The sequence below is a fragment of the Fusarium odoratissimum genome (assembly GCF_000260195.1).
Source record: "Fusarium odoratissimum NRRL 54006 unplaced genomic scaffold supercont1.34, whole genome shotgun sequence".
NCBI lineage: Eukaryota > Fungi > Ascomycota > Sordariomycetes > Hypocreales > Nectriaceae > Fusarium > Fusarium odoratissimum.
This window is the reverse complement of record NW_022158717.1, coordinates 162,460-183,087: the sequence shown is the minus strand read 5'-3', so window position 1 is coordinate 183,087 and position 20,628 is coordinate 162,460. Positions and strand designations below refer to the sequence as shown.

General features: G+C 48.9%; 7 protein-coding genes across 7 annotated transcripts; 4 read left to right on the top strand and 3 right to left on the bottom strand.

Annotated features, from left to right (window-relative positions):
* Positions 1 to 2,319: 2,319 nt before the first annotated feature.
* FOIG_13589 (uncharacterized protein) lies at positions 2,320 to 2,801 on the top strand (the record flags this gene model as incomplete). Its single annotated transcript, XM_031214747.1, has 2 exons — positions 2,320 to 2,473; positions 2,665 to 2,801. 2 exons carry the CDS (start codon positions 2,320 to 2,322, stop codon positions 2,799 to 2,801), a joined length of 291 nt encoding a protein of 96 aa, XP_031055544.1.
* A 1,315-nt stretch (positions 2,802 to 4,116) lies between these two features.
* FOIG_13588 (uncharacterized protein) lies at positions 4,117 to 7,335 on the top strand. Its single transcript, XM_031214746.1, has one exon. It carries the CDS (start codon positions 4,144 to 4,146, stop codon positions 7,228 to 7,230), a length of 3,087 nt encoding a protein of 1,028 aa, XP_031055543.1. The 5' UTR covers positions 4,117 to 4,143; the 3' UTR covers positions 7,231 to 7,335.
* On the bottom strand, positions 7,227 to 8,677 carry FOIG_13587 (uncharacterized protein). The gene has a single exon (XM_031214745.1). It carries the CDS (start codon positions 8,586 to 8,588, stop codon positions 7,461 to 7,463), a length of 1,128 nt encoding a protein of 375 aa, XP_031055542.1. The 5' UTR covers positions 8,589 to 8,677; the 3' UTR covers positions 7,227 to 7,460.
* Positions 8,678 to 9,766: 1,089 nt separating this feature from the next.
* FOIG_13586 (uncharacterized protein) lies at positions 9,767 to 11,457 on the top strand (the record flags this gene model as incomplete). Its single annotated transcript, XM_031214744.1, has 5 exons — positions 9,767 to 10,189; positions 10,251 to 10,571; positions 10,635 to 10,889; positions 10,986 to 11,030; positions 11,117 to 11,457. 5 exons carry the CDS (start codon positions 9,767 to 9,769, stop codon positions 11,327 to 11,329), a joined length of 1,257 nt encoding a protein of 418 aa, XP_031055541.1. The 3' UTR covers positions 11,330 to 11,457.
* A 520-nt stretch (positions 11,458 to 11,977) lies between these two features.
* Positions 11,978 to 14,421, bottom strand: FOIG_13585 (uncharacterized protein; the record flags this gene model as incomplete). The annotated part of the gene is made up of 2 exons (XM_031214743.1): positions 11,978 to 14,349; positions 14,399 to 14,421. 2 exons carry the CDS (start codon positions 14,419 to 14,421, stop codon positions 12,039 to 12,041), a joined length of 2,334 nt encoding a protein of 777 aa, XP_031055540.1. The 3' UTR covers positions 11,978 to 12,038.
* Positions 14,422 to 15,094: 673 nt separating this feature from the next.
* On the bottom strand, positions 15,095 to 15,933 carry FOIG_13584 (uncharacterized protein; the record flags this gene model as incomplete). The annotated part of the gene is made up of 1 exon (XM_031214742.1): positions 15,095 to 15,933. The coding sequence occupies exon 1, from the start codon at positions 15,890 to 15,892 to the stop codon at positions 15,095 to 15,097; it is 798 nt and encodes a 265-aa protein (XP_031055539.1). The 5' UTR covers positions 15,893 to 15,933.
* Positions 15,934 to 16,386: 453 nt separating this feature from the next.
* FOIG_13583 (uncharacterized protein) lies at positions 16,387 to 20,610 on the top strand (the record flags this gene model as incomplete). The annotated part of the gene is made up of 2 exons (XM_031214741.1): positions 16,387 to 17,824; positions 17,876 to 20,610. The coding sequence occupies 2 exons, from the start codon at positions 16,387 to 16,389 to the stop codon at positions 20,608 to 20,610; spliced, it is 4,173 nt and encodes a 1,390-aa protein (XP_031055538.1).
* Positions 20,611 to 20,628: the final 18 nt, after the last annotated feature.

Here is a 20,628-nt window from a genome sequence, read left to right as displayed (position 1 = left end):
ATCCTCGGCTAAAGATGAACATCTTTGCGGCTACCGACGTCTTTGAGCCCAAAACCTTCACACATTCTCATCGTCTATAAACCCTTCGAGGACTTAGACTGCGGCGAAGCGAGAACCTGCTCATGGCTGACAAGTGGGAGCCTTTGTCAATTGATCACAGTAATGCTGCTGTCCTTACCTGGTTGCAATACGATATCCTTCTCCATGACCCTGATCGTGTGTATATAGTCAGCCCCAGTGGGTTTCAACGTTATCCAACAGCGTAATCTCCGACGCAATTGATTCCTGCTTTGGCTTACCTGTCATTAATTCAAGAAATAGTTGCCCAACCGCCGCTAGGGCCGGTTGCCATCGACTTGGGTCCCCAGAATCCACGGCCCCTCGTCATTCCATACATTTTCAAGAAAGCGAGCACGCCTGATCCGCGCTCAACGATCCAGTACGGCCAGGCCTGAGCCGTCTCGAGAGAAAAGGAGGAGCCCTTCCAGCTCTCCACTTGCAAATATCGGCCTGGCGATGGCAAAGACCTCATCAACGTGTATCCTTGGTGCGAAATACTGACGGATTAGGAGTCCCAACTCAAACAAAACCATCTCTACCTTAGAGCTGGTATCCGGGCGTATGCCCGTATAGATATAATAGCGATTTTATTTATTCGATAAGGGCTTTTTATGTTAACTAAATAAATAAATTTTGATTACAATAGGAGCTGCTAGCCAGAATGTTGGGTATGCAGACCAGCCCAGCCATGCATCAAACTTCATCTCCGAAATGTATGAAAGCGGCTTTGGCTTCGATGCTCAGCTCAGCGACAATCTAAGCTACAACTCTGCCTGTGCTGCCAATTGCTTAAACCTCTCACTCGCTCTAGTAGCATCTACAAATCCCCTTCCTCATCCACACAAGTTCACCTCAAGCTGTTAAACCGCAAGCTAGGCTCCCTCCAAACCTGCCTCCCCCATCTAGAAGAACAGTATCGCCTGCCATGGCTCAGGCGATCGGACTGGCTGTGCTTTTCCTGTCTCCTCATCTCGTCGTTTTGTCCGAATCATGTCTTGATACTGGTTCGCCCAGCCCGATCGCGGCAATCCCGACCAGCGGGACTTCTACCTCGTCGGGTCCCCTCAGCGTCAACGACAGCCTGGCGCCACTTGCCATGGGCCCTCGCAGAGCCGCAATCTTGAGCCAGTCCGGTCTCTGCTGTAACAAGTGTATTAAAGACATAATGTAGATGTGGGTTGATGACGGTGAAAGGTATGATTTGTGAGGGAATAGAATAATGCAATCTAGTCACATAGTATCCACATCCCAGCCACTAGCAGACCGGACCTCTTTGCCATCTAACTCCAATACACCAAGGTTACTGCTTTATATATATCCCACCATATTGGCGCAGCGCTCGCAGTAGTAGAGATTGTGGGCGATGCGGACCATGCCCATGGCGCTGATGTCGTCGGTGGAGGTGACCTCGACAGAGCTGGCACATCGCATGCAGCGAAGCACCTCGACGGAGGCCACGGGGAGTTGGATGGAGTACATGCCGAGTCCGTAGGAAACAGCAGAGGCGGACTCAGCTGCTATGTCTGAATTGGAGGAGGCGGAATTTGAAGAAGAAGAATAGCAGTAGTGCTGGTTAAATGGTCGGCTGGAGGGGAGCATGGCCAATATAGCTATCTTCTACATTAGGGGATGGGGGATGCGTTGGCTGACTTGGATATGAGTGACGAGGGGCTGTTCTGTTTGGTGTTAAAACCGGGTTACCTGTGGGTCATCGGACTGATCGTCCCCTGCCCTGAGCTGGTGGCAACGACTGGACAGGGTGAGCTGTGGGGTTTTCCAGGGACCTGATTGACAACCATGACAGATGGTCTTGTTTGATCTTCGTCTCGTCTAGTGTCTCGGTTGCTAGCTCGAGCCATCCTTGCTTTTACTACCTCCCGCTACCGTTTAAACTAATGCACCCTAACGTCTAGTAATACAAATGGACAATCCACTCATCTCCACCTCACATACTCATCCACTTACACACCACTGCTATCGGCTGATGATAATTAATTCTCCCTTCTTGTCTCTACGGGTCCGGCTTTCCCTTCCCCCCTGCCTGAGTTTATAGGCTGAAAAGTCTACCGTGTCAAGCGACGGGTCGAGAGCAAGCGCATGCACAGCGCACAAACAACAAACATGCCCAGCACCATGCTCGTTAGGCAGAGCGTCTCGAGACCTAAGGGGAGTGGTCCCGGCTTTTGGTGTGGTCTCGTCCATAGCGACCCCAGAAAGGGGCTCTCCGAGGAAATCTTTGCTTTTTACTATGGCGTCTGAATGCGTGCCGATCTGCGAGTCTGCGACTCTGTGCTGCATGTCTCTACCACCGACGGTCTCCGTGACATGTACCCCTTCGGTAGTGTCAACGACGCCGCCCTCGCCGAGGCTGAGGATGTCACTGGCCTCACTACCCGATCTGCCCCAAGCGGCAGTTTGCCGCACTTGATGCTATCACCACCGAGGACCTCAAATAATTCAGACAAGGTATCCTTACGTACCCTTTCAACCTAGGCCGCCTTGGTGACCTTCTCATCTGAGCCGTACCCTGAGGTCCTGGCATATCAATCTCTGGATATCCAAATAGTCAGATTCTCAAGGAGGAGTTGCATAATGTATGTGCAGTCGCCAAGGGGTTCTTCAGGCAGGGAGAGGAGCTCGGCAAGAGCATCATGGACGGCCAACTTGGCAGGGTGGGAGGCACGATTGGGCGAGTTCTGGACCTCTTTGTAGAAGTCAGAGTAGCTCAGAACAACGTCTAAACGCAAAGGTTGTTAGCGGCGAGCTCAATCTGAGTAATATTAGTAGCGATCTAAAGTTAATAGATAAGAATCTTTAACAGAGCTGACTAGACCGCATTGCTGGATATAGAGCTTACCTTATACGCCTCTTAGGCAGAACGATGTCAATATGGTGCTGTTCACCCCACGTGGATTCAGCAAGAAACAACGATAGTCACACTTCCTTTAAAACATATCTATCATGGTCGGAAGGGGGTCGGGGTTAACTTGGATGTTTAAGAAGAACAAAAGAACAAATTTTAATATAAAATCTCCTAACTGTAGAAGTATAAAACATACACGATAAGCGAGTGGACCAGATAAGCGGGTGAACTAAAAATCCCTCACCTTATAATATTTCTATTTAATTAATTAATTCTCAACTATTAATTATATCTTAATTAAATAAAGAGGCAAATATTATTCTTGCGCTTCAGGCCTATTAAAATAACCCAGAATTAGATCTCTCTTATATAGCTGAGATCTACCAGGCCTCCTATGGCTTACTCCGGCGCCAAAACTATGGCATTTCTTCCTAATATAATATTATAGCTAAGTTATAAAAACTATTTAATTTAGAGATATAAGCTATTATTTATTTTACCCCTGATTTAGATTTGCAAGAATTTTACTTATAACTATATAATATTAAAGAAGATTAATTAGTAAATAATTAAGAATTAAGTATTATAATATAGTTATAAAGACTTATATTATAATTACTATAAGTATTTAAAAATAAGAGATTTAATTTTAACAATAAGATTAAATAAATATTTATAATAATAAGTATAAAAAGATAAAATCCTCTTAAGACTTTAGCTTTTTTAAACTTTTTTATATATAATTTTATGCTCTTTTCCTTTATATTTAATATTATTAAATTAATTATTTAACTCTTTATCGTATAATAAAGATCTTGTTTTAACTTAACCTAATTAATAATTTATATTTAGCTTATACTTAAAAGCCTTAAAAGATATTATCCTTTATAGTCTTTTTTTTATTATTACTCTTTACCTTTAATCTATATATATTAGGCCTGCCATAACTATAAGATACCTTTAGCATTAAGCATCGGGCTATTATTAATACTATAGTTTGTCGTCTTTCTGCATAAGAGCAGGTCGGCAGGAGAGCTGTTGTAGTCATATCACACCTTCTCGAATGCATGAGGCTACACCTAAAATGCTGTAGTTAAGCGCCAAGGCAGAATTGGGCTGACGTGCATCCTACATGTAACAGGGATATAGACCGCCTCATTTTCAACCAGAACTACGCCAAGGCAACAAACGTGGTTCGCCAGGCTACATAGTCGCAAGTAATGTCAATATGTGCTCTCGATCCCCTCACCGTTCGATGGCCAAAATACTTTCAGCAAAAATCTATTGCTGTAATATCCCAACTAACAATGGCAAATATTTCCGATCACCCCAAAACGGCAACATCGGAACCAACAATCGGTTCGACGGCCGATCCGCGACCGGCCCCACCCGTCTCCATCGCCGATAACATGTCCGAATTTTCCGACTTCCACGAAATAGGCAATATGCCTATGTGCATCGCCCTTGATAAGTCAGGCAGCACGTACGGCGCAACCATCGCGGCAGAGCTGGACGTGGTGCACCAGTTCTGCACCTTCCGCCAGGCTCAGCAGCATGCCGACTCCAACAGCGCCTCTATCCAGGTCCTCCCGTGGTGCCACACGGCCCTGGAGCCCGTCATCTTCCCCGATAGCTATGAGGCCCGGCGTAGGATCGGGTCTGGAGGTGGCACGGATCCATCGTCGCTGTACCAGTCATCGACGTGTCTTGCATCGCTGCGGTCCGCGGGCATATGGGTCCTGATGACGGATGGCCAGATCGAGAACAAGCTGGTGGAGAAGTTCGCAAAGGAGACGCTCGAGATGTCGATCCACAATAAGCCGTGCGTGATTATTGTCTTTGGTGACTCTAGCTACGGCCGGCCAGCCGCCTGCGACATTTCGGTGGGCATTGCCGTCTACGCCAACGTGCCGCACTGCCTGCTGCTCTTTCATGATATCCCAACAGGCATCGTCCGGATCCTGCAGGCCAAGGGCAACTTCCAAGGATTGCTGCCGCCGTCTGCGGTAGGGAGCAGCGAGCGGATCAAGCTGCGTGTCAACCAGTACACGGCCTGGCCAGAACTTCCCCGGGTCGCATACAAGGACTTGTTCTCTCTCGAGCTCTCCGTCATACGCGATCTCGAGCCCGATGAAATGGCCCTGCAAGACGGATTGATCGTCAATATCCCCGACATGCTCGCCGGCAACGTCGACGAAGCGACGATTGAGAAGATCATCCACAACAGCGACAACGTCAGGAGCCTGGCCCTCGCCGCTCAGACAAAAGGCACCGGTGAGAAAGTGGCCGACTGGCTCATCTCACACCAGCTTCCAGCCTCTGCGCGGGCGAAAAGGCCCGTGGATGTTGACCACAGAGCGCACAAGGCCGTCTCGGCACTTCTGGAGGCTCTCAAATCTTCCAGTTCAGACGAATCCGTGGAAGATCTGCGGCGACAAGTTCGACAGGCGCACGCTATGAACCTCAAGGTGCACAGGCGCAAACTCAAGGGTGATGCCAACGAATCCGAGGATGAAGCGAACAAGACCAACCAGCGCCTTTACAACGCCGCCAGGGCCAGTGCTGGGCGCATGAAGAAACGCCGCAGACAGACGCAAAAGGATGCGAATGCCGCGCTGTCAGTTCAAGATCGGCCTTCATCTCCCATACTCGATACTTGGAACGTCGGCAACTGCGGGTATGCGTCTGACGTGGAATCGCCCCGAAACAACAACTCCCCAATAGACTCGCCGCAGATGGCGCCTACCATCCCTGTCCTTGAACCAGCCTATGCGTCCCAGCCTCTCTCAAATCCACTCCTATATCCACCTCTGTATGCGTCCTCGTCTGACGCCTATAACCCTTTCTCCGACGGAGACTACGCTCTCACACAAGGCGGCGGGATGATGGGTCAAGAGAGCTTGGCATTAAACCCCTTCAGCTCTCCTTTCATAAGTGACCCTGCCTTGAACAGCATGGATGTTAGTTACAGTCTGGACAGCGGGAAAGACCTGCTCAACGAGAAAGCACCGGCATGCGCCTCTAGCGACGAGGATTTAACACTGGATAACTCAGCCTCGGTGACCCAAGCCAGCGATAGTTTCCGGAGGTCAAGGAGTAGGAAACTGCCGGGCAAGAAACGCTCTCATACCAGGAGCCGATCCCCCTCTCTCCGACGCTCCACGCGTGACCCGATCCTCATCCCAGGCTTTGAGCGATTCAAGTCCTTAGACAAGGCCAGTAACGAGTTACGCGGTGAATGCGCTCTCTGCCACTACGACGGCGCTGTGCTCACCATTCTCCTACGAGCGCCGTCGGCAGGTCGACCAACGGTGGGCTTCCCACGCGAAGGTGACAATGCACAGATCGCGTTTCCTTTTGCCATAGGTAGTTTTGCAGAGACCCGAGTCCTGTCTACATTTGTCTGCTGCGACTCTTGTGCGTTCCACCTGGTACGCGTAGGCACATCGCCTCTGGGCGACACGGTCATCGCTGCGGTGCCAATGGTGTCTCTGCGTCAGAACCAGGCGTCTGTCCTTGAAGCGCTGGACCTTGCTATGCGTGGGCGGATTGACTCCGATGACCTACTGGCTGTGTTTATGGCCATGTTGGATGCCGAGTTGAACGACGCGGATCGCGATGTTAGCAGCGGCCGAGCACGTACCGACATTTCTCTGTTCCAAAGGAGCGCAGAGTGGTTTCAATATAATCTAAATATTCTCATCGAGGTCCCGGCTACGTTGAGTATCGACTTCCAACCCCACAGCTCCCGGCCTCCGGAGAAGAAGGCCCTCTACGAGCTGCTAGATCTGCCAGAGTTCCGAGACCCAGCTAATCCGAACAACCACGACTTGCTGTTGCTGCGATATCCCATCCCCGGGTTCCTGGTCCTCCTCCGCCAGATAAGCCTCCTCTATCCCATCTCGGAACATGGGCAGACCTTGGCGTTTCACAAGCTGATGCTCCTCATTCTCGAGACGCTCAACGGCTCTCGCGCGTCGGCAAAGTCCCAGCTTGCAGTCGGCGACGTCTTGCAGCACGCCGAAGCACGAGAAATGCCCATATCTGCCCTGGAACTGGAGCACAGGGGTCTTGTGGAGCCCGGCACGCTGGAAGCTTTCAAACGATGGACGCACTTTGAGAGCTTCGCCCAGAGATGCGGTCCGGCGCTGACCGTCTTCCTTCGCCACTGGCTTCGTGCCGGATTCAGACAACAGTCCGCTGTATCAGTTTTCAATTTGCTTAAGAGGGATGAGGCTATAAGAGATATTTTCGCCGCGCCATTGTCGATGAGTGCTAATTATGCGATGGATCTGCAGAGCTTGTAATTTGTAGTCTTTGGTAATTAAATTTATTATTGCAACGAAACTTTGTATTCAACTCCTGAACTTATAAATCAATCTCACAGCAGAAGCGCACTAAAGCATATCACCGATATGTGTTATTCTATATTTCCTTTACCATTATGCTAGGACTTAAGAGCTGTTTAGCCCTCCCATCATCAGCTAGGACGGGAAATTGGACGATGAAGTGACTTTTCTATCAAGAGTGTACCTAATTATGCCAGCCTTGTAGCCCTAGTATTTTGCGTCGACGATGAATAGACAGAGTATGCGTCAGAAACTGGCAGCCTCGAATGCGGCTCATCAGCATCTCCCGACGCATCCGACCCGTTGTTAAGCCAATGTGAACGCTTGACTCTCTTGAACGGTTCCCGGTCTGATGTCGACTGCAACCAGCAATCTATTAACTCTCGCTGGGTTGGCCTCTCTTTTAGCTCCCATAGATACTTGTCATTAATGCAGGCGTCATCTGAAGGCTCAGCTGTCCAGCTCACGGATTCCGATCCCGATTCTGGAAGCGTATGTTTCCGAATAGTAGTCTTCACATGCGCATTTTGATGGCCATCGTTGATGATCCCCGGGGATGGAGGCACCATGATTCTATTTATACTCTCTGCGGAACGCAAAGGTGATGGGTTCGAGGGGGCCATCGCAGGGTTCATCGGTGTAGACATGCGGCTCCGTCCCTTGTCCATAGCATGCGGCAGCACTTGGTCGCGTTTAACGACAGGCGTGTTCGTGCTGGTGCCAGTGCTACGAACAATCCAGGAGGATGGGAACACCACCGGTGCGTCTTGTTCATGTCCAAGACCAGTAAATGGGCTCTGCTTCGGCAGCGCCTTTGGTGCTTGCCATAGCAGCGCTACTCCCTCTCCCCTCTCCACGGCGTTGTGTTCATCGTTGTGGATAAGGCAATCCATGTCGAGAAAAGAACTGGGATGCATCTCGTCGCCGCAGCACCCGGGTCGTCCGCACGGCCCGTTTGGCAGAACCGCATCGTCCATATCGTGGAAGTGCCAGCTGTCCCTGCACGAAAAGACGAACGAGTCGCAGAGCGAGCGGGGAGTGCTGGGAGGTGAATCATAGCGCCTGGCGAAAGGGAGAGAACCATCGACGCGGCTGAGGAGTGTCGCTGCTGGCGACAAGCGACGGGTTGGGGTTGTAGACAACGACGGAGGTGGAGGCGGACGCGTGAAGAGTGTTGCACGGGGTTTTGGTTTCGCTGGCGGGGCTTGCGATGGCGATGGCGATTTTCGCCGCTTTGGTGTTGTGGTTGGAGATGGTATGGCTTGCGGTGGATTTGATTTATTTACAATCCATGACGATGGAAATGATGGTGCCATTTGTACATGAGCCAGATGGTCGAACACGATACACTGCGAGCGGAGACTTTGGTGTTGTCAATAGGTGATAAAGGCAGTGTCAGCCCTGCTCTGCAGGGCGCTGTGAGGCCGCCTCGGCTCCAGACCAATTCATGTGGTTGGATCCAGCGAACTCTTGCTGACAGGCTGACGAAGCGCCGACAAACCAAGTCTAAGAGTATGCCTTGAAAAAGGCAACCACGCTAACAGATAGAGGCGTCTGTGGTGGTGGCGGTGTAAACAGCCTCATCGCTGCGATACAACCCTATGGGGAGATAATTAATGCATAATGCCTCGTCCCGTTTGTCCTCGACAGGAAAGGCTGCTTTCAGAGAATTAATTACTTCTCTTATTTTTGTCTTTCAATTCGTATAACGAGCTATGAGTCGAGCGACTACCGACAGCATGCGGGGGTCGCCACAGGGTAGGCCATTTGAAGTTGGTGATGATGATCGACGTCCAACTCTGTGAGTGTGTCCAATCCTCCACCGTGACCTTTCCTCTCTGCCACTTGTTTAAACCGGTTGGAGTTGGAGTATCGTAATGTGACACACCACGACGATACTTAACTTGTACTACAATGTAGGCGTGCTGATAGATTTATCTCAGCGAAGATATTCAGAGCGACCCCTCCAACGTCTCCGTCTTTGCTTCCACGCTATTGGCTTCCGAGTCATCGGTGCAAGTCCTTGGTTTTGGACCAGGTGAATGTAGGCGCTCTACAACAAAATTCAGTATCACGTATCAAACATTTTCTCATAACTATCAACTGCAGCTCTTCTGGAAAGGACTTTAAACGAAGATCAACTCGCAACGTACTTCGAGGTCACTCTCTCCTGCTGCCATCAACACCCAAGGTTATCGAAGCTTCGCCGGACTGACAGCAATTCTCAATAGCAGGACCCTCAAGGGTTCGAGATGCTTACATTGTTAGTGTTTTATGGAGAAACTTGACTTCAGATCTCAGTCTCTTTTCAAAACTAACATACATACATTGCAAAAGCTTCATAAATCGCCATCTCGTGCGTGCGGATGAGGAAAGCCCACCAGATGCCAACAGGTTAAGGCTGTCTACTAATGCATTTCAACTCCTCCGGCATCATTGCCACTTGTCAGTGTCCTTCACCAACGCCCTGGCTAATATCGAGTATCCTTCTCCCATGTGCTTCCCCAGCCGAGCCACTCACCGCAATTTGAGCTTTTGGTTTTTCTTACCTACACGAGTCCAAGTCAGGTGCCGTGACCCAAAGGCCCACGTCAAGGGCAAGAGCCAAATGAACCCGATCAACTACCTTCACTTAGACGGTCCGAACGTCGATGTCAGGGGCTCAAAGATTGCGTTGCACTTTTGGGTCGACGGGGGCGGCCGAGCAAGTCCCAAGGCGGTCGTCGTCAACTTTCAGGACGGCCGGTGGAGGAGAGTCGTGGAGGAGCCGATATTTCGCCTCAGAGATTCTTATCAGGACTGTGAATCTCGGCGCCTCGGACGCGATCCAATCTACCTTCAGATGTCTGTCTTCAACAGCGCTCTGAGATGGTGGAATAACTCTCTGAGCAGCGTCGATGATCAGTTGATCGCCTATGTTAGCTTAAGCCTACTCTTTCAGGGACGCTCCACCATGACTAATTTCTAACTGGTTGTAGGAAGAAGCGTTACTTCGACAAGACCTCGCGGCCGGTGGTGACCTGCTGCAGCTCAATGCCAAGACTAACAGATCTCTGCACTGTATTGCAGCCCATCTTCAACGATATGATTCCGAGCTGCAGCTATTCTCCAACATCCTAGACCAGACAAGGTCATATAATCTGACCTGCCATCGTCATTTCGTTCATCTCCTCTTTAGAAGGTCCGAGCAAGACCTCGACTGGGTCCTCACAGCTCTTGGCCGAGCTGAATCGATGCTAACAGTATTGCGCACCTTTCGCGAGGAACTACAACAAAAGGCTTCCAACGTCATGGGCTTGGTGAGTAATCAACCTTTCCCCCAAACTCCATCAGCCAAGCTTCAATTTGACTCAAGATACTAGCTCGTGGATAACAACAAGGGGATCAGCGACCAGCTTGTTGTCCAGACCGGAATAATGATGCACAAGATCCTCGAGACTAGCCGTGACCAGGCGAAAGAGTCGCTGAATATCGCAGCGCAAACGAAGCAACTGACTGAGCAGACGGCGAAGGTGCTACATGAAACGCAGAAGGAAACCGAGGCTTCCCGACAGCTGGCGATTCAGTCGCAAAGACTTAGCGAGGAGATGATGAAAGACAGCGTCGCTATGAAAACAGTACGTCTCGTACCCTGCGGCCTTGACCATGTGTTGCCTTCAATCAATCTAGGCCATGCGCATGAGCTCGATTGCTGACTCGTTCCTTGTTTATAGGTGGCTCTTGTGACTGTTCTCTTTCTTCCGGGAACATCATTTGCTGTAAGTGAATGTCCCCACGGCATAGCGGCCCATGTTAGGCTTGTCTTCAGCGCATTTTCGACGAGCTGACAGATGGGTACGTGCAGGCCATCTTAGCCATGCCTTTTTTCACAGGGGACTCATCACCATTCGACAAGCCCGATCTCATATGGGTCTGGGTCGCGCTAACCGTACCTGCGACTATCGTCTGCTTTGGCTTCTACTTGGCTTGGAAACAACGAGAGACACGGAGACGAGAACAGCGTGTTTCGTCGGACGATGTAGAGTTATCTATGATCGCGCAGACAACTCAGAGCTAAAGGTGTGACCCTTATTTAGAAAGCGAACAGCCTTGCCTTAGCCAAAGACTTGGATAAATTCAAGCCGGCATCTGAAGTTCCTTCTGATGTCGGCTGCAACTACTTTATAAGCAAAGCTATTGTGAAACTTGATAAAAGATGACCGTTACGTTGACTTCCCTAGTTATATAAGCGCTCTAGATAGCCTTTTATAATATAATCTAAGATTTGCGCCATACCGTAGAAGTCGCCCAATTAAACACTTTTATTATCATTGTCACTATCTCATACTACGATTATAGTTTAAGCTTTTAGATAAGTCTTGACGTTGGCAGGGTTTACAGGTTTAATTGAAACTTTATTATTAAATATAAAAGGAATTGAGGCGATTCACTTTTGCGCCTGCCCTAGATGATGCATTGAAATAGCAGGTTTTGTTTTTTAGAGTATGCTCTCTATTATCATATAAATAAGAGCTTGTCCTTCTTGATATCTTGAATATATGTCACATTATACATACAGCACTTTGATCCTACGAACAGAGCAGTTTCTGACAGATAAACATCAAAACACTTTCCGACCGAGCGGCAAGGATTATCCGATTTCTAATACTGCCTGCCTGGTTAACCACTATGGGACCAATCCAAGAAACGTCTTGTGAATCACAATGAAATAAAATCCTTGGCTTTATAGTAGCTAGTTACTCAGTATCACACACTGGTATTTCTATCTAAATATCTTTTACAAACTCAATCGCAGCTACGGATGTCATACTATTGTTCAATGCCCTGTACTCAGCGTTACCAGACGTATCCACCCATTCCAAGTACCAAGCTATAGCAAAGTCCTGTCCTCCTGTTGGGTCATTCAGTGCACTGCCTTTAAGGCCCCAATTCAAAGCAATGCATTTAACGAAAACCTTGGCGTCTCCAACCGGGATATCGGTCCATACAACCTTCTGAACGTTGTTGACTATATCAGGCTGGGTGTCTGTGTCTGACTTGTTCCCATACCTGACTTGACCGCCTGCCTTTACGTTCATAGCCACTATATTCACCAACCCTCCGGAGTTTTGTACGCTCGGCGCGTCGGTATAGCACATGGTAATTGTTAATTTGGGTATCAGAGTACCAAGAGTTGTGCCATCGGTTGAGGGGGCGTTAGGAATGGTGATGGATAATACCTCCTCCACCTGACGTTTTTGAAGTGCAAGCGCTGGCTGCCCACTTAGAGGGTATACTCCGCCGTAGGATCCACCATAGGCTGGAATGCACAGCAGCGACTTGGCTTGATTTATGCGGCCGAAGCCCTGCTGGGGCGATGGTGTCGCTGAGAGATCTATTTCTGCTTCTGGGAGAAATATCTCTGGAATAGCGGGCGGGACAGTTATAGGTCTCTTTCCTATCATGCGTTGGGTCACTCTAGTTGTTGTCATATCAGTTGTCCCATTGATCAAAATAGCCTTGACCAGTGCTGATGAGATGGTTATGTTTGCAATACGTAGTGCTTTGACTATCACAGCACAACAGCCGGCCACGATCGGCGTGGCCATGCTAGTGCCTTGCTGGAAGACGAATAGGTCGTTTGGTGGCGTGTTGTCAGGAGGCGTTCCGAGGTAATTAAATGGCTGGCCTGCTCCATCTCCAACTTTTGTAGCTTGTCTAGACTTGGCAGAATAGATACATGCTCCAGGAGCGACGACGTCTGGCTTGATGCGGCTGTTGTTTCCTGTGCTCAGAGTGTTTTTTGTTGGCCCAACACTACTGAAGAACCCCATTCGATTGGTGTTCCCTCGAGGTTGGCCCAAGCTGAATCGACTGACAGGTGTTCGAGAAGCGTCATAATCAAGGGGGTGAGATGGTTCGCAGGCACCAACAGTAATGCAGTTCTTGGAAGCTGCCTGAGCTCCAATTTGCCCTCCAGGTGTTGCATAACGACCATGATTTCCAGCGGCAAACAGAATAGTGAGGTCGCGATTGTCCCATGCTGACTGGTCAACATCCACTGATTCCCTTGTGTAGTCGTTCTGTTGCAAGCTAGATCCAACAGTCCTCAAAGGGGTGCCCCAGGAGTTCGTATGAACACTGGCCCCCAGGTCTTTCGCTTCTTTAATAATGGTCTGAAGACTTTCATTTGCTGGATACTTGACTTTTGTCCCATCCTGCTCGAACAATACTTGGCAGAATAGCTTTGCCTTGGGAGCAGTACCCATAATAGGAGCTTGTACTCCTGGAGAGTCCCAGTTGCCCGCCACACTGCCTGCGACGTGGGTTCCATGGGCATTCACATCCGTAACACCACCGGGGACCTTCTGTCGGTAACTTTTGGCGGTGACTCTGGTGGTAGTGCCCGTAGAGCCGACGGATGTAAAAGCTGGATGCTGGTCGTCAAAGCCTTGGTCAGCCACAGCCACGATTTCACCTTCGCAGTCATATTGAGCCTTGGATTGGAACATAACTGCAGCCACGGAAGGATCCACAACATTGATATCCCCTCGAGCAATCCAATTGAAGGCAACGTCTTCCTGGACCTCGCTGATGAAACGGACTTTATCAAACTTGGCTACTACGGCGAGATCCTCTGGCTTCAGCCATCCCCGCAGGTAGCCAGTCTGTGGGACAAAGTCGGAAACATCCACGTTGAGGCGATCAGCGATGCTCTGTGCAAGAGCCCTTAGATCTTCAGGCGAGGCGCAATCATCATGAGGCGTAATATACACCTCATGCCGCTCCTCGTCCGGTGGTCTGCAGCCACCAGCTTTGAGCGCATCTTCAACCACATAATCTGGATGGTAAGGGTTCACAAAGTTGAGGAACGGCAGGGATCGGAGTTCTTGCAGCTCGTGCGGATCGTATTTGCAAAAGTATGTGTTGCCTGAAATGACTTGTTGAACGCCAACCCCAAGTGCACTTAGACGTTCTCTCTGTGAGTCATCCAAAGGAGAAAAAGACTGCAGGATAAGATAATCTGTGTGCGATGCATCCGGGGCGAAATGAACCCCGCCTTCACGTTGAGCATCGTGGTGAACCACGTTACCATTGCTATATGAATCAGTTTAGGATTTCTCGGAGGGTTTTCAAGACGACTAACATGGTAATTGTGACTGGGTCCATATTTACGAATATTTGCTTGTATAGGCGGTATAGATTTATGCCGGAAAGCTGTGAGACTTATTCATTGGGCAGGGCCTGTAGCTTTGAGTGTATGAGACAGAGTACAGGGTATCTCGCAGTTACACTTTTCTAGAGCGGAAATAACGTGACGACTGCAACATTTCAACCGGAATGTAATCTGCCGAAACTTGTCCTGCAATTGCGTGTGCGACTAGTCTCGATTGAGAGTTCCCTGCATTTTGCGGCTGAACAATAGTTTGGATTAGTGCTGACAATGATCAGCAGCCACGATTACAATACGGCGAGTTTCCTTTGATTGCCAACTCATTGTCCGTAAAACTTGGTGCATACTGGGTACGTAGAATTCCAACATTAGATGGAGTTAAATTGCATAAATTAAAAGGGACATCTGAGAAGTAAATACAGTTTAAATAATACTATATAAATTAACTAACTTATATTTAGAAGGCTATTGTTATAATTGATTTATTTATACATTAAGAGAGAAAGAAATGATTAAAGAGTAAAAATATAGGCAATTTAATAAAGCTAATAGCTCAAATTAAATAATCCAGTATAAATATTACAAGCAGCCAAAAGGACTCTAACTGTTTAAATTATTCAATCCAGGATGTAATTAAAATGCTACAACAAATCTGTCTCACGCTCTCACTCATACATTCCATCGAGGTAGTCGCCAAGTCAAGCTCACCATAGTCCCCGTGGCAATAGTGAAGCCCCAAGCGAGCGTCGCATACACACTCAACGCTTTTCCTTGAAACCAAGGACCGTGAAAGCCATGTACTTCAGCCTCGTCACTACTCCCCGAGCCCTGGCTTGAGGCGAAATCGGACTGATTGGGGAGCGAGACTATGAAGCCCATGATGCCATAGAACTGCGAAATGAGAGCCGTTACGAAACCAACGAATAAAAAGGCCAGTGTGACGAGGGTGAGGAGCGGCAGGGCTCTGTTGTTGCTTCTGTGATCGGACTCATGCTTGTGTCGATGAGTTGAGACAGATCGCAACAAGCTTAAGAACGCCAATGTCATGGTTGCGAGGAAACCGACCCCGATAAAGACAGTGCTGGCGATGGCGTAGTTCCCCGCGAGGTGGATTTGCTGGCACAAGCGTTGATCTCCAAGATTCTCAGCTACATCCGAGTCCGTCACGTTCATAAGCTCGCAGGTGGTCTTGTTATGTCCATAGGGTTTAAAGTGATCGCAATGGACGCTGTAAACGGGGTCTGCATTAGGATCGGTGCTGTTGACCTGCTCTTCTCTACAGATGATGAAAGGAGAACGGTAGAGGGTGTAGGTTGGTTTGTCCCAAGTTTGAGGGTTGGGATCCGGGTCGTAGTTCATACGTATGGCCCATTCTCGCGATGTGATGGTCAATACGGAGAAGACAAAGGCGATGATTGCAAAGATTAGCCCTACGAGAGGGGGTAAGAAGTGCTTTGTGCGGGACATTGCTTTGCGGCAAGTGGTTTAATGATTGTTGGCAATGTGGACACAGAATAAGGAAAAGACGGAATTCGAGAGGATGTTTAGGTTGCCCCCGCCAGGGAGGTTTCATGCGCAATCTACCGTGTCTCAATACCAAGTATAAGAAAGTCACTCAACTAGCTCGGTACATGGATGGAAGAGGAAAGGTTCAAAGTGGCGCCGGTATAATCTCCGCTCATGACGAGTACAGTATAGTTAGGACCGGTCTGGAATGTCACCATCTTTTCAGCTTGTGCATCTGCCGTAGTAAGCGTCGGGTATACGGCACTAAAGGGTTGGTGTCCGAAAACGGGGATGCACGCTTAGCTCTTCACATTCGGCTGGCCCCATCTCACCAAGCCGCTGCTGACTAGAGAAGGACGATATTACGATAGAGATGCTTCCAACAGACTGTCAGGCTCAGAGCAATTGGAATAATTCTCTTGTGCGTCTATTCCAACCGGCCATAGACCGTCATGATGGCTCCCCCTATGCAGAACGTTTGCATTCCGATGCATTTGGATGCCTTTGTCTTATCTCCAAAACTCTGCGATGCATCACGTCAATCAAAGATTGCCCCATACACCCAGCCAAACTACACTGCTTTGCGCCTCAAAAGCAATCTTTTACAACATGATATCCTTGATCAGGTAGACTTCCATAATACTCAACCAGCCACCCGAAATTCCAGGACTGCTGATATTGGATCTTCGCCCCCAAACAATCTGAACCTGCATCGAATGGGCGTGCATCTTCAATGGTCTCTTCCTCGATGCTATCGCACGGCTGCCGCTACTGGACGAACAACGAGTAGTTCCAAAGGTGGAACGACTGCGGACCCAGCGCAGCCTACGTTTCGCAAGATTCCCAATCGGTGGTTAATCACCAGGCATCTAAAAACACCAACTAATCCTCCTCCTGGGGTCAATCTCTTCCAAAGTTGGGTCGTTGAGAGCGATGTTGTTCGAAAGATCAAGGAGATTCCCGCCGACGAGGACTTGGAGAGCAGTGTGTCGCCCTTTGTCTCTTACGCCGGAGGTGATCCTAAAGCTCCTAAATCGAGTGACCCGGCGTCCAACCCAAATGTGCTAAACGAACAAACGGAAGTTTTCCTGGGCCGGAAATTCGATCTTCAGAACTGGCCTGGTACTGATCCGAGGAACTATCTTCCCGGTGGCCTGACCGTCATGAGTTCTTCAAATCCATACTTTGCTGACAACGCTCTTCACAATGCCAACGTGCTCTCTATCATTGACAACTTTTCTTACCCACGAAACACCAATGACTCAAATCCGAGGGACGACAACTTCAGTTACTTGAGTAAGGCCACCTGTGATTACTTTGTAATTGGATGGCACAGCGACCCCAATGACGACCCATTCAACATCAAGCTGGATCACTTAAGTACCTCTAATCTGAGTACTCGAGTTTCCGACCTCATGATGCAACTGAGTCCCAATGAAGCAGGGGATGCTGGCAAGTTCAAAAACTTGCAAGATCAAACAAGATGTCTTGTTCATGGCGCCATTTACGACGTCAGCTATGATTTTAACAATCTGCCTGCTCAAAGTGTTGCAGAAGATGGTGCAAACCTCTTCAAGCCAGAGGCCAAATCTAAAATAGAGCCCTTGTCAATCGGAACGACTGCTCTTGATAGTATTTTGACTTTTCTGGATGCCCATCAACATGACTCGGACCAAGCCAGCCCATTTGGCCCGGGGGGTGCCTCTCTGGCTCATCAAGTAGTGGAGCTTTCTCAGCTGCTTTATGCGGCCGGTGATCAGTATGATTCTCGTGTCCAGGCACAAGACATGATTTCTCAGCAGAATTTCTCAAAGACTGATGGTGGCTCTGTTTGGAGCTACTCCAAAGGTGCTCAAAGCCAAGGCGCGCAACAACCTTTGACAAATAGTGGCCGTAAGTTATCTGTCGCACTTGAGATTTGGACTTTGTGCTAATTGTAACGAGAACCAAATATTCCATCAAAAGATGAGAAAACGGTATTGGAACAGCTGAATCAAAAGCAGTTGGTACTAGACATAGCGACTAGAAAACTGTCATGGCTACAGTGGTCGCTTTTCGCTGAATGGTTCAAGTACAAGAGCCAGTTCATCCCCACTGTTGGCCGCCCAGCTGTGCTGCAAGCTTATGCAGATGCAGTAAAGCCGATAAAGGATAGTATCAATGGCGCCACAAACCCAGATGGAACAGTTGTCACGGGCCTCAAGAGTTTCATCACGTCGCTGAACAATGATATATCCGATCTAAAAGGTAAGGTCGATTGCAAGTCGTCTGCACGAGAACCGTATCGACTGCGATCTGATCCTACGCTTTCTATTGTGGGTTTGGACTCTGGCTGGCCGGTAGATATCTTGGATACTCTGCAGGTCCTGCTAGATGAGGAGCTGTTGAATGATATCTCTACGGCCAAAACTATCTTTGGAACATTGAAAAATCCTGTCCCTCAGGATAACGGACTTAATGTTACTGCTGCCAAGTTACTTGCTGAATGCATGGCAAGCACCAACATGGGAACCACCAATGGCAAAACCGGCACTCCAAAGATCACAGGCTTTCAGTCTTGGGGTAACCGCAATCCCTTTGCTCCCCTGTTCATTGAATGGGAAGGGCTCTACTACCATATCGACAAAGAATTATGGGATGTACAACTTCGCCCGAGTCCAGTTGGGCATCCGATCTCCCAGGTCCGATATGTTCCAGGGCAAGCGTTGTTGACAGCAGATGGGGCAAGTCAGGCAGACTTTCGTACCCTCAATGGAAGAGTCATGGTCTTGCCGCAGCCAACACTGAACCTAGAGACAATGGTCGCTCAGGTGCTTCAGAACAAATCCAATGTACTTCCTCCAGACATTGACGCTTCTGCTTTGCAGCAGCAAATCCGCAAGATCAAGTTCTTGTCTGCACCGTTGTCTGGCTTAACAAATCATCTCGTCACAACAGTTCAAGGAGCACATGTGAAACCTAATGTCAGGGTACAAGGTCAAAACGTGATTCCCTTGACTGCGGCAGATGCTACTGAAATTGGTATCGACGTCCCAACTTTGGCCCTGATGGAAGATCAAAGCGCGCTGACGCCATATGGTTCACTGATGGAATTTGCACTGAATGATTATCCAAACAACCCATTCAAACTTGTTACGCATGGACAGATGGTGCTTACAAAACTCAACATCATCGATAAGTTTGGACAAGCCATCACTATGCCTGATCTCAATCGACGACTCGTCAACCAGCCAAAACCTCCAGATGCAAAGATTTACCCAAGCTTGAGCGACTACTTGGCACCAGATATTATCGAAGTTGACGATGGGAGCGGAGGCAAGAAGAAGGTTTTGAACACACTGTTTCCAACTCCAGATCCAGTTGTTGAAGGCTCGTGGCCAGTTTCTCAGTTCATCCAATTGACCCCAGCCATCAATCAGGATGCAAGGATCAATGGTGTTTTTCTGACGCAAGACACAATCGCATCAAATAAATATTCTGCGTGGAGAGAAGCTACAGATTTTGAGAATCCAATCTGGGGCTGGCTGGTGGTCAACTATGCCGATAACGGCCTGCAGTTCTTCCTCAGTGATGGTACCTTTTACCGCGAGATCCGCAAGGGCGGAGTCAATGGCACCAACGTTTCAGCCAAGTGGCTTCCCTACGCGGCACCCAAAGGCAGTCTTGTTCCGAGTGACGCAGGGACATACCAGCTCAGTAAGCTACTTGACCAGCTTTCCCCAGAGGTCGATACAGATGGTACATACCTACAGGCTTTCTTTGACATGATCAACGGAGCAATCCAAAACATGCCCTTTCCCCCATCAAGCTATTCTGCCTACGCCAATGCTATCGTCGGCAAACCGCTGGCCCTGGTAAACGCTGGTTGGAGCATAGAACTCGCACAACCGCCGCTAGAGCCTCAGTTTGATTCCATCTCCAGCAGACCCGACACCTGGAAAGGGGAGCTTGAGAGATATGGATTTAAGCTGAAGATTGGCGATGCAGCTCGTAATTTTGACGGCGTTGTCGGTTACTTCCTATCATCCAATGCAGCTGCACCAGGGTCTAACGGTAATATCCCAGATCCACAGCCGGTCACGGAGTGGGATACGCTGTTCACATACTTCCCACCAGAAGGGAAGTCACAAAAGGGAGTTCAGGGTATTTACCCAGATAACTACCCTGTTCTGAACCCATATTACCTGCATCCCGAACCGGAGAAGACGGCCAACATTGTCGAGGCCAAGAACAGGAAATATCTTGTCACTTCGCTCTTGGTAGATCCGTACACGCCTATTCACGGATATTCGCCGACTCTTCCTACCAAGTCACTAACATTACCAGACTGGGCGGTCAAGGTGGCTATGGACAAGATGCATGCCTTCTTCCATCTTGGACCATCACTTGTCACGGATGATGTCCCTCTCACATATTCAGAGGCGAATGCAATCAACCCTGACAAAACACCAAAGAATGCTGTTGGCTTGCCTGTATCGGGAAGCAAAGGTACTTGGACGTGGTTGCAGCCTTATGCGCAGGATGGGTTTGCTGATGATGGGACTGAGTTGCCGGCTGAGTATGCAACTATGGGGGTGAATGTAGATGTTGGTTCGGTGAAGTTTAAGCCGGCGCCGTATACATTATTGGAAGGGTACTTGCAATTAATGGGCAAGTTGGACAACACAGGGGGCAAATAAGTAGGAAAGAATGCAACT

Excerpts from the sequence above, each read along its gene's own strand:
- FOIG_13587 (XM_031214745.1), bottom strand. The coding sequence starts at position 8,588 with ATGGCACCATCATTTCCATCGTCATGGATTGTAAATAAATCAAATCCA.
- FOIG_13588 (XM_031214746.1), top strand. The coding sequence starts at position 4,144 with ATGTCAATATGTGCTCTCGATCCCCTCACCGTTCGATGGCCAAAATAC.